Source organism: Esox lucius, chromosome 24, assembly GCF_011004845.1.
Source record: "Esox lucius isolate fEsoLuc1 chromosome 24, fEsoLuc1.pri, whole genome shotgun sequence".
In the NCBI taxonomy this organism is placed as follows: domain Eukaryota; kingdom Metazoa; phylum Chordata; class Actinopteri; order Esociformes; family Esocidae; genus Esox; species Esox lucius.
The window spans coordinates 15,309,587-15,323,259 of NC_047592.1; the positions used below are offsets into that span (position 1 = coordinate 15,309,587).

General features: G+C 41.8%; 1 protein-coding gene across 1 annotated transcript; it reads right to left on the reverse strand.

Moving 5' to 3' along the window:
* Nucleotides 1-223: 223 nt before the first annotated feature.
* On the reverse strand, nucleotides 224-6,421 carry LOC105008619 (perforin-1-like). The gene is made up of 7 exons (XM_034290807.1): nucleotides 6,334-6,421; nucleotides 4,158-4,528; nucleotides 2,127-2,248; nucleotides 1,612-1,831; nucleotides 1,383-1,522; nucleotides 875-1,298; nucleotides 224-709 (listed from the first exon to the last, which is right to left on the reverse strand). Exons 1-7 carry the CDS (start codon nucleotides 6,338-6,340, stop codon nucleotides 224-226), a joined length of 1,770 nt encoding a protein of 589 aa, XP_034146698.1. The 5' UTR covers nucleotides 6,341-6,421.
* Nucleotides 6,422-13,673: the final 7,252 nt, after the last annotated feature.

Consider the following 13,673-nt stretch of genomic DNA (forward strand, 5'->3'; position numbering starts at 1 on the left):
CCACAAAGCACCAAAAGAGCTACAGGACAGACAAATATTTACTCTTAAAACCGTTCACAATATCCTTACCATAGTATCACCTGTACTAACATGAATTTAGCCATGAAAGGGTAGCATTAATGTCACACATAGCAGCTAGACATACAGACACTTTACATTGGATTCGATTAACAAAATTATATAATAAGAGGTTAGAAATAACCTACATAAAAATAGGTTTTGATCACAGCTCATTGAGGGCAGAGAGACGAGGGTGATCATTTGCTTTCTGCTTCATCGTGAAGGCCAACGGGTCTACTGGGGGCCGGCCCATCCTGATGTGAGCCAGTAGATCCTGGGTCATGTTCAGCGCGTTACGGGAGGTGTAGATGCCAGAAAGGTCAGAGTTCATTGGAGAGGCGATGTACTCCCCACAGGTTGGGCCCCCAAGTCCTGGGGCACATTCAACCATGTAGGAGTAGAACAAGTTGCCACGATTTAGAGGACACATTTCATTGTTATAAGACCCCTCTTTGACAGGTCGAATGATGCACTCCCCTAAAAGTTCAAACGACGTCTTGTACAAGGTGGTGTCTTCGTCGTAAACATCAAACTTGAGCTCATTGCCCAGGGTGAGCTTGACAGTGCCAAAGTCAAAGACTGCGTTCCACCTGGGGTTGTCATTGTTGTTGATCACACCAGTCTGCTTGGCATCATTACCCATGAACACCTTCAGAAAAAAAGTAAAATTTAAAGCTAACCCGCCACTTGTTTTTTTGTAAAGTATAAGGGATTGGGATAGGAAGTATAACCTAGTGTCAAATCCTGGATCAGTTTTAAAGTGCCCTTATTAAAATGTAATACCAATTTAAATATTCAGATTAAGCAATCATACCTTGACAAAGCCGTCAGTCTGTGACATAGTGTCCCCGTAAAGGTCCTTGGCGTACTTTATGGTGACCGTTAGTCGGGCCAGGCCTTTCTCCTGCGGGCAGCACTGGTTGGTCATCTCCTTGCTGGCCTGACACACACACTGGCAGGAGTCATGGGCACTGGGGTTGGAGCCACTCTTACACTTCCCAGAGCAGTGCTTGACCAGGGCGTGTTCCAGGATGTAGTCCTCCACTGCTTTCTTCAGCCCTGCCCTCTTCTTGGTTCGTTTCACCAGTAGGTGGAGGGGGTGGAGGGAGTAATTGATGATGTCTGGAACAGTTTTCAGGGTTCTTGCCCAATCAGAGAAGCCCTTGGAGGTTCCACCCGTCCTGGAGAAGAGCAGGTCAGTTGCTCCATCCGTCTGTCCCCCCACCACCTCAGTAAACCTGTTTGTTAGTTTATCATTATTAGTCCTGTTCCACAACAACAAGCACCACATTGGGAATCAATCAAATCAAAATCAATCAAACCTGTCATTAAACATGCTGCTGAAACTCTCTTTGGTGTGACGACTTTTAAGGTCCTTCTTGCAGAACTTGGTCTCTGTTCTGACTTCGGCTGATCCAGTACTAGTGCCAACAGAGGCCTCAGCTTCCAGACAGTCCTTGACCTTCAAAAAATGTATTAAAGCCATCATGTTAACTCTTTTCAGAATATATAAATAAACATACATTCTTAGAATTTTTAAATGGCCATCACCTCATTCTCCTTGTAACCCTTCAGGGACGCCTCACACACTCTCAGGGAGGTGACACTCTTCACCCGCCCCCCCAGGTGAACCTTCCTGATGTAGTGGGTGCCAAAGGTGGCAAGGAAACGGGTGTATTCAGCCTTGGACTGGGTGTTGTAGAGGGGAGGCAGGAGACCCAGGGAGCGAGAAAACTCAGGATTTAGGGGAGGGTCCTCAATCAACTGGTAACTAAGGAAACACAAGATGGAGAGTTAATTAGTAATGAGTCATGTAGGTAAAATCTATTTGTTGGATGGATTATAGACCTGTCAATAGGAATTAATAGATTATAAATGTTAACATTTGGGGATACCAACAAAAGTAAATTATTTATGTTTATCCATATTAGAAACCTAACCTATTATATCTTCTATAAACTATACCATCTTACAACCTCTATATATAACGTCTCCAATCCAGACTTTGGATTGGAGAAAATCACCTGTAATAAGAGCAGTGTATTTCCTGTTTGATGAAGCTGTACTTATCCTGCTTAGACTGCTCCATGACTGTCTTAGCAGCTCTGGAGTGGGTACCCCCCACCACGACTGACTCCTTTGCCTGGGGGGTCCAAATGTTCAGACCAATCTTCCAACTATCATCTACCTACACAAATAGAGTGGACATATCAATAATACAAAATAGGAAACTTGAGTTAAAACACAATTTGGGTCATTGAAATGCACTGCTATTTTTTGTATTGGTAATATTACTTGATAAGAATACCAACAAAATTCCAGGAAAAATAAAACTGAAAAAATTATGTTTTTAGGAAATTATAGAATTCATAAGGACCCCTTTAGAGAAATTCATATAACCAGGTATATTGACTGAAACATTTTGCAGTATTTTCTCTTGTACAATATGGACAGAGGAAAAAGTTACAGTTGAGAGAAGAAATTTCTCTGATTGAAAGCAAAAAAAAATGTTGCTTACTGTCCACAAATGTTGTGGTTAATTGTCAGCACTAGATTTACCGAGCATACATTAACATCTAATGTAATAGGCCTGTCAGTTGGCACTGATATTGAATTAGTTGCTCAATTACTGTTGCTATTATTGATTTCATGTTTTAACTTAATACACAATTTTAATATATATATATAGATATATATATATATATATATTTTTTTTTTTTTTTTTTTAAGTTTCTTGATATTGTTATAAATATTAAAATGTTTTTTTTTGCATTTGGATATTGTCACTTTAGAGAAAAGCAATCCTGGCTCCAGGACAAAATGACTGTGGAGGCATTTTTCATCAATTGGGAGCATATCTAATTTCTATAGCATTTGCAGTGATTATGGGGAAACAAAAATGGGGGGGGGGGGGGCACAGATGCTTTCTTGGGGCAAAATGCCTACAGTAGCATTGCGGAATGTGCAAAATCACAGTTAAAATAATTGTTGTTATTGTATTTAATATACCCCTATCAACGCTGAATTCCTTTCAATGTTAAAGATAATATTGATAGAATGACTCTGATACATGGAATTAAATATGGAATGAAGCTTAATAGGCGGTAAAAAAAAAAGGGCATTTTACCCCATTGGAAGGGGCATTTTCCCAGATAGTGGGATAAAACACCCCTTTTACACAGTTTGGCATTTGATTAAGTTGCAATAAAATAGAATCATTCTGCCCAATAATGTTTGTCTAAATGTGTTTATTTGGCTGTAGTAAATATGTAAATATCTAAGCCTGACCAAACATTGTGTTTTTTGAGTCAGAAAATAGTTTTCCCTTAAGTCGCCCTACCATTGAAGAGCATGCCTATGCATTATAAACATACATAGAGCATACTGGATATACTATTAAATTCTGAAAAACAAACAAATGTGTGTTATTTTCTAAATCTTAAAAGGTGCCTGTAAATTTGTGTTTGATTATTATCGATGGTGCTAATATTGATAATTTCCTTGCCTACAAATACCTGGGCATATGGATAGACATTTTCTTTCAAAACATGTAGATGAACCTGTTAGAAATTGTCTTTCTATGGATATATAAATTGGATATAGGATATAAATTGTCTTTCTATGTAGAAATAAGTCATGCCTTACATCTAACAGAAAGTAAATTCATGATGCCTGTGTATTTTTACCCCTAATCTCCATGTGTTCCATGCAAAGTTTTTTTTATCTATTCTGAGAAGCATTTCTGAGTTTTTTACATATCTTAACAATTTCACCAGTTTGATAGATTACTTTCCTGCTTTTTGGAATGCGATTTTTGGATTTTCCCTGACACAGCGCGTTTCCCTGTTTGACCTGTTCCAGTCTTTTGTTCCCTCTGTTCCAACAATTTAGAAAAGTGTTGCTGGTATCATATTCAAACTGGGCATATATCTTTCAAGAAACAATAAAACATCTCAGTTTCAACATTAGAGATGTTGTCTGTACTATTTTCTATAGAATGTAGGGTTTTTAAGGATTTGCACATCATTGCATTCTTTTTTATTTACATTTAATGCAGTGTCCCTTTTTTGGAAACATTGTTGTAGTAGTTATAGTACCTCTGTTTGACTGTTGCTCACAAATGCCTCACTGGAGTCGTAGACCGTGCTGGATATCTCTATGTGACATTGGTGTGAGGGTCTCCAGTACACCACAGCCGCTGGGAGCCTCTGAGTCTGTCCCTTCATGAAAGGGTTAACACAGAGTGTACAGGTCCCGTTCTGGGTCTTCCTCCAGTTATCCACATCCACCACATAGGCCTGCTTGCGCTCCATGGTGACCACATCAAAACCCTCACCAGCCAGGTTGGTCCCGGGAGCTGACTGGGCAGCACTGCACTCTACTGGTTGGCCTGTGGTGCAGGAGGGCAGGACAGGGGGGATCCAGGCCCCCCACAGCCCCAACAGGGTCAACACAGTAGTCTGGAGAACTGGAGAGAAGGATGGGGTTAATATCACAATGTATTTAATAAAGTGCTATTTAATGTAGAACATAAATTACATTAATATTATACTTAAATAAGATGTTCCAATATTTTCAGAACTACTGTTAAGATGTAGCAGTGCTATTTGACTATCAGAACAACATTCACTGGAATTTGTATTGAGATTAAAATCCAGTGTTACTCTGGTTTCTGGAATAAGTTACCGACAACGCCAATGACATCCGAACACCTATGAACTTGGGATACATTTTGGGATATACATTTCTATGTAGAAATAGAACATGTATTACATCTAGCAGAACGCAAATTGTCCAATTCACATTAATGATGGTTATTGATGGCAATATCATTAATATTAATGCTTCTACATCTGTTTTAAACCCTCTCAACATAGTTTATCATTGCGCATTACATTTTTATTACAGGTGACTGTTACAGTACACATCATTGCTCTCTTTATCAGAAAGTAAGCTGGCCCTCTGAAGTAAAAGAGATTCATGCATTTCACATTGTAAAAATAATTTCGTGGGCCCCAGCCCTATATTAATAGTGTGAATTATGGTTAAAATCCAGTGTTACTCCTGTGTCCGGTGTAAATAAATGACACCGCCTGTGACATGGTTTTTGCTTTAACATTCATTGTATACTGTGGGCCCATATATAGACAGGTATGTGCCTTTCCAAATCCTGTCCGATCAATTGAATTTACCAAAGATGGATTCCAATCAAGTGGTTGAAACATCTCAAAGATGATCAATGGAAATAGGATGTACCTAAGCTCTATTTGAAGAGTCTGAATACTATAGCGAAGAGTCCGAATACTTAATGTGATATTTATGTTCTTCTGAAAAATTGCAATACTCTCGCACACTGGTGATCAGGATGGGGTATGTATTTAAATGTAATCTGTTACAGTCACAAGTTACCTGTCCACATTTGTAATCAGTAACATAACTTTTTGATTACTCAAACTCCGTAACATAATCTGATTACTTTGAATTACTTTTAGATTACTTTCATATTAAGAGGCATTGGAAAACAAATAGGAATAGCCTTTTACCAATTGAACACCTTTAGCAGGATCAATCAATGTTAGAGTTTACATAGCTGGCCATATTTTACCTTATTTGTTGTGTGTGCTACAATGCCTTTGGAAATGGGTTTCTAAACCATTGCTTTTTACATTAATATGATTAGGCTACATCTCTACATTACACGCTAAAGCAAGCAGAATAACATGGCGTAACGGCACGGAGTTCAGGTGGCCACGTCAAATGCAAATAATCATCCTTGGGCAGAGTGCTTCCTAAAACACCTTTTCTCCACAAATGTCGTGGTAAATCCAATCTAATGTTTTATCTTGAAGGCAGCGCCATGTTACAGTTATCTAACATAGTTGCCTAATCTATTAAACAATTCCTGTAAAGGTAATTCGGTGCAACTCGTCCTGGCTGTGTTGTTCGGTGCATTTGACAAACAAACCTTGAAACTTGAAAATGATATAACACCAGGTAGGCCTATTGCCTGTCATTGTTGTGAGAATTATGCGTCGAGTAGACAACTAATTAACATTTTAAATGACTCGGCTAATATTCCAGGTGTGTGATTAGTTCATTTGTTTACATATTTCTGTTATAATTTTTTTATAGATTTGCAGAAGATTTTAAATCAGTTTTTGTCATTATAATGTATTTCTGGTAGATTTAGAGGAACATTTCAGTTTAATCTAATTAAGAATACATCTCTAATAGAAAAATTAATGAAGAATTGAAAATAGATCAGCGCCTTACCAGACATAGCAATCACTATTGGTTATGATGGTGGAGTTGATAAAAAAGATTCTGGAACAATGGACCTGTCTGTATGACTTACTGAATGACTGACAACTTCGGGGAACAGCAAGTTTTATCTGACTCTGTGCAGTGAAGGGGGCTATTTTTTTTCCAATGTGGTCAAGGCTTTGTTTATACCAAGAGGTGTGGTTTCTCCTTTTACCACATTCTGCACTTGGTGTTGATGAGGTCTTCACTTCAGAGAAACCTTTTGCAGACAAATAAAGATAATTAATACACTGCTCAAAGAAATACATAATCATCCGAGTATACTGTAACATTAAGTAAATTAAACTTCAGTGATATCTATCTTTCCAGTTAGGAAGCATAAGTGATTGTGAATCAATGTCACCAGTTTTGGTGCAAATAAAAATGACAACATGCTCTGGAGAGGCAACATCAAGACAACCCCCAAAAAGAGAATGGTTTTGCAGATGGTGGACAAAGACAACTTCTCTCTCCTTATCCTTCAGACTGATTCTTCTCTAGTATTGCATTTTTCTATTATCCTTGTCACTACTGGCAGCATGAGGCAGTACCTGCAGCCAATTCTGGTTGCAAATGTTGTCCAGCTTGTTCTGTCTGGACTACATCTAGATGTATTGTTCTGTCTGCACTACATCTAGATGTATTGTTCTGTCTGGACTACAGCAAAATGTATTGTTCTGTCTGGACTACATCTAGATGTATTGTTCTGTCTGGACTACATGTAGATGTATTGTTCTGTCTGGACTACATGTAGATGTATTGTTCTGTCTGGACTACATCTAGATGTATTGTTCTGTCTGGACTACATCTAGATGCATTGTTCTGTCTGGACTACAACTAGATGTATTGTTCCTAGCTGCTACCACCTTAAACAGCCTAGCCTACACCTCCTAGTCCTACTACCACCATCCCCACTGGACTCAAAGGGTCTGTAGCCAGGCTCAGATGTATCCATTGTGGATTTATCTGTTATCACTCAAACTGCTGGCAGGGATCTGGCTGTCTGGTTCCAGTGTGTCCGACAGCTATAAAGGTCACTGGATGCCCCTCTACTCGGGCCTACACAATGATGTAAAATGCCGGAAAGAAGAGGATGTGTATGCCCTGGATGTATGAACCACAGGTAGAGATCTTTAATTATGTCAAGCCCAGCTCTGGGATGAAATGATTGAGGGGAATGTTTTATAAACAAGGGGGCATGTGTATTGCATATACCATTTGCAGAGTTCTTGGGAAACAAAACTGTGGGGATTCTATCTGGAGGCCAAATTCTTTATGGAGAGCAAATGCCCGGCTTTGATCCAGGCCTGAATCCTGTTACAATATTCCAGCAATTGGAGCCTTAAAGGGATAGTTTGTCCAAAAATCACATTCTGTTAACAGTCCACTTATCCCGAGTTGTCCTTTATGGCACATTGTCATATTTTTCAACTCTGTCTCAGTCTTTAATCAGCGTTATTGGCATCGTATAAATTCATTAATGGAAACGGTATGCATCATTTTCCACCTAGGTGGTAGTAGCACCTACTATCAGAGGCTCTAGTGGTGACCTGGAGCCTCTGATCCAGGAGAGCCAGGCCTTGCTGGATGACTACTCAGATGCTTTGGAGAACTCCCGATGCCTGCTCAACCCTAACGAGTGTGATGGCAATTTCATCGATAAGAACTCTTAAAGGAGGAAGTACAGAGAGAAAATTCTCTTGCACAATTTAATAGTTTATTTGCAAACAGAGAGACGCGTCAAAAGCTTACAGAATAATCATCTGAGGACTCTCTAACTTAATACATGACAATCATCAGTACTTATAGTGGAGAGAGGAGTGTGGTAAGATGCTGCCCATCCGTCTTGTGTCACATAGGTTTTACCCAAAGGGAGGGGTGTCCCCCCCACCCCCAAGGGCCACATTCCTAAGGAACAAAAGGACTGATACCCTTCTTGGTCTAGGCAGAGGAACATGGTCAGAGTACCTAATAATCCTCTGATATTATACAGACATGTGTGTCACAATCAAAGTAAAGATTTACATACCAGGCAATAGAAAGACAGACATTGCTCAAATGTACCTTAGCCCCATAACACAAGCACCAGGCAGACCCAGTTAGCGAATTACCTGTTTTAAGATCACTGATATCCAGGATGAGACTTGGAGCACCTATTTAGATGTTGTGCACCACTGGTTTAACAAAGTCTGCCGTGGAAGGCAGTCCTACATGATAAATGGGGTGAATGTCTCCGAGGCCACCATACAGCGGGGAAATGAGGCCCGACTAGGGATTCATAAACACTTGTGGTTGGCTTACTGGTGTCCACGGTTTGACCATAACTCACCCTATGAGGTGCGTTTCGTGTTCCCCAGCTATGGGGCCTATGCACTGAATGAACAGGAGGGTCATGAGGTCATTGAGGTGCTTTCTGAACAAACACAGAGAGTAATTTGTTCTAGAAGTAATCTTCTACAAGGACTGTGTGCCAGAAAACATCATTAAAAATGGTGAACATAATTTTTTGTTTTTTCATTCTAAACTGTAGATATCCTGCACAAACAGCTTAACAGAAGATCTCTCGTCTGATTATTGTGTCAAATGTGACAAACCACAACTTGTTTTCACACCCCACAGAAACACTCTGTACAATCAGTACTACATGCAACCCACAGGAAAGGACTACAACTTAATGTTAGTCCATAGTACGCTACAACTGACATGTTGTAACATCATAAAAGAGATGATGCTCAATGTAGTTTACAGCCATTATTTACATGGAATATGGGATTTACACAGTGTAAAAATAATGTTGTTGGCCAGGACAGAGATTATAACTACACCGCTCCAATTAAGTAATGGCCACGCCTCATTCAGATGTCTTTTAATTATTTATTTTTCTCTCTTTCATTCCAGTCAGCAGACACCATTAAAACTACAAGTAAATAACAATATAAAAGGTTAAATAATACGTCTCTCAGTCATTTAAAGAATATGAAACTAGCGTCCATTTCTAAACAGGCCCAAACAAATTAACACAACAGAAATGTGCTGAAATTTAGTTAAAGAAACCATGTCACATTATTAATTCAAAGGCACATCAACAAACATTAAACACATATTAACCAAAGGTATTAGGGTGTGTTATGTCTTCCCCCTGCATCCATGTTGCTCTCTGACCCACAATGCCCTGATCATGCTCTTAACTAAACTCCTATCATGTGACCTGTTACACTCTAAATTAAAATAAAACTTATATAAAGAGCACTAACATTTTAAGGTGGTATATTTTAGACACATTTTCATCTATGTTACTCGTTTTTTTACATTTATTTAAACATGTCTCAGACAGTTACAGACATACTGTTAGCTGTTAAATGATATTCACATAGTTAAATCCCTAACAGTGGAATTGTGATAAGGAAGCACCACAGCCAAACAGTGTTCTCAGACCTGTTGTAGCTAATGTCTTCACCCGGTCCTTTGTGTGGTCAAAACTGAATAGAAGAGGATACAATTCATTCTGAAACTAGTCTTTGAGGAGGTGAGAAAACAGTTTTCTCCATTAGTCTGGCAATGTGGTCTCAATGACCACAGCACAACCACAACCCCCCCCCCCCCCCCGTAATTTTGTGATTACATCCTCCCCAGGCTATTGCACACATCACAGGTAAGGCGTTTTGGGGCACTGCCCGTCCTGCAGAACATCTGTGCCCCCCAAATAAAATATGTTTGAATAAAAACTTGCATGATTGAATTTTGCATCATATTTTTTTATGTACAAGCGGCTGAAATGGGTTTTCTCAGAAGGGTGGCTGGCTTCTCCCTTAGGGATAGGGTGAGAAGCTCAGCCATCCGGGAGGAACTTGGAGTAGAGCCGCTGCTCCTTTGCATCGAAAGGAGCCAGTTGAGGTGGTTCAGGCATCTGGTAAGGATAACCCAGGACGTCTCCCTAGGGAGGTGTTCCAGGCACGTCCAGCGGGGAGGAGACCACGGGGTAGGCCCAGGACTAGGTGGAGAGATTATATTTAGACACTGGCCTGGGAACTCCTCGGGATCCCCCAGTCAGAGATGGCAAATGTGGCTCGGGAAAGGGAAGTTTGGGGTCCCCTGCTGGAGCTGCTGTCCCCGCGATCCGATACCGGATAAGCGGATGAAGATGAGATGAGATTATTTTTTTATGTTGCTAAAACACAGATTAACAGTATGTATGATAATTAACACATTTCAAAGATATTTTTTATAAAACAATTTTGACTGACATGGTTTTCGACCTATCGAATACTGAAGCATCTGCAATGATTTGAATAAACTTGGAAAGTGAAACCGCACACATTTCGCCATCTTGGTTCCATAGGTCACGTGACCCATTCATTTTTACCATAGATGTTTCAGAACAGTAAAAATAGCGTTTGGGCACATTTATTGTGGAGTCCACGGATGAGCGGGTGTTATACTTTTAATGCCAACAGGCAATCCTGGTGGTAAAATGTGTGAGTTTGACAGAGCCAGTAGAATATGAAGGAAAAAGTGTGCTTTGGAAATATAATGGTAATGTAGGCCTAGTTGCTTCTTGTGTAATTGTGTAGGTGCCAAGCAACTGACTGAATTAAAGACTTATTTAAGATTAGTTTTTCAAACAATAATTTTAAACCAATGAGACTGTTTTGAAAAAAAACTGTAACTTAAACATCAGGTCTCCAATTGAACTCTCACTTCAGTAATAAATGTTTTGGACTGACAATACCTCTATTTTAAAATTAACCAGAAATGAAACAAAAATATTCTGAACCTTTGTAGCTAACAAAGTTACCTTCATTAAGGCGGGATCTCAACTCTCTCAATGGAGATATATGCCAACCTCACTGAACCCTGCTGACTATACTTCTGGAGGTGTGACAACAAGAATGTTTCCCTAGAATGAAGCATGGATTTCAAGGCCTCACACAACCAAAGACAGACTGGCCTGACATGGCACTGCACCCCACTCACCAAAGATGACCCAAGGGTGTAAAAGGATGCTGTGGCATTGTGGGAATGTAATCTCAGTACAAGTTGTGGATGTGATCACCAAGCTCATCTTGCATTATTCACGATGATAGAATCTCAAAACAGTGGTTGTGTGGATACTAGGTCAAGCAAGCACTGAAACTACTATGTGAATGTTCAGATCTGGATAGCCCTCTGACAGGTCAGCCATGGACCAGAACTACAAGCAAGAATAAAGATCTAATGGAGAACTGTTCACAGGATTACAGAAATACTCATCAAGAGGTCCATCACAACAGATGGGCTGCAGGAAGCAGAAAGAGAAATCCTTTGTGTCAAGGAATTTCTTTTCCTGATGAATGTATGGCCTTGCGCAAAGGCACAGTGGTAAAGAAGAACAGCCACCTATACAGACTATCTTCAGTGCTTCAAGATGATTTATTGTGCGTAGGTGGTTGGTTATGCAGGTCTGCTATGCCAGCTCAAGCTAAGCACCCTGCTATATTACCCAAAAACCTGAGTTACAGCAGAAGCAAAAATGGACGAGGACCAGACAAAACTTTTTCCCAGAGGACATTGTTCTAGTCAGGGGCGGACTGGCCATCAGGAGCTTTGGGACTATTCCTGGGGGGGGCTGGGCCTTGGGCCGTCTACCAGACGTTCATTACGTGCAGTTTTTCCCAGGATGATTTTGTGGGCCGCTCGGCATGACCTCAAATTCCCTGTTTCAATTTTCTCTGGAGCACAAAGGTCAACACAAAGGCTACTCATATGGACCGACCCAACATTTCAGTATCGCAGGGGGTTGAAGAGTGACCCCTGCATGATTGAAATTGTCCAACATTTCTGCGGGATTGGTAATATCTTAAGCAAAAAATCTAGCTTTTCTGAACGTACATTTTTTGTTAAAATGTAGAAGAAGATGAACGGTGGTGCCGAGAATGTAAGAGAAAAACAGATGTTGTCAAGTCCAGCACCATAATGGAGATGTTTCAACCGCCAATTTAGAATGCCGCTGACAGTGCTTCTCCATCACACAGGCAGACTCAAAGGTGACTTTCCTGTCATACCGAAGTCAACTATAGAGTATAGTATATCCATCCATCCATCCATCTTCTTCCCCTTCATCCGGGGCCGGGTCGCGGGGGCAGCAGTCTAAGCAGAGATGCCCAGACTTCCCTCTCCCCAGACACTTCCTCTAGCTCTTCCGGGGGGGACACCGACGCGTTCCCATTCCAGCCGTGAGACATAGTCCCTCCAGGGTGTCCTAGGTCTTCCCCGGGGTCTTCTCCCGGTGGGACGGAACCGGAACACCTTCCCAGGAAGGCGTTCCGGAGGCATCCGAAACAGTTGCCCAAGCCACCTCAGCTGACCCCTCTCGATGTGGAGGAGCAGCGGCTCTACTCTGAGCTCCTCCCGGGTGACCGTGCTTCTCACCATATCTCTAAGGGATCGCCCAGCCACCCTGCGGAGAAAGCTCATTTCGGCCGCCTGTATCCGGGATCTTGTCCTTTCGGTCATGACCCAAAGCTCAGGTGAGAGTAGGAACTCCCATGAACTCTCCAGCACCCCGTAGAGGGTATAGAGCTGGTCCAGTGTTCCATGGCCCGGACGAAAACCACACTGTTCCTCCTGAATCCAAGGTTCTACTATCGGCCGTATTCTCCTCTCCAGTACCCTGGCATAGACTTTCCCGGGGAGGCTGAGAAGTGTGATCTCACTGTAGTTGGAACACACCCTCCGGTCCCCCTTCTTAAAAAGAGGGACCACCACCCCGGTCTGCCATCCCAGAGGCACTGTACCCGACTGCCAAGCGATGTTGCACAGACGTGTCAGCCAAGACAGCCCCACAACATCCAGAGACTTGAGGTACTCAGGGCGGATCTCATCCACCCCCGGTGCCTTGCCACCGAGGAGTTTCTTGACTACCTCAGTGACTTCAGTCCGGGTGATGGACGAGTCCACCTCTGAGCCCTCATCCTCTGCTTCCTCAATGGAAGACATGACGGCGGGATTGAGGAGATCCTCGAAGTACTCCTTCTACCGCCCGACGACATCCCCAGTTGAGGTCAACAGCTGCCCACCTCTACTGTAAACAGCGTTGATAGGGCACTGTTTCCCTCTCCTGAGGCGCCGGACGGTTTACCAGAATCTCTTCGAGGCCAGCCGATAGTCCTTCTCCATGGCCTCACCGAACTCCTCCCAGGCCCGAGTTTTTGCCTCCACAACCACCCGGGTTGCAGTCCGCTTGGCCTGCCGGTACCCGTCAACTGCCTCAAGAGTCCCACAAGCCAACCAGGCCTGATAGGACTCCTTCTTCAGCTTGACTCCTTCGCCCC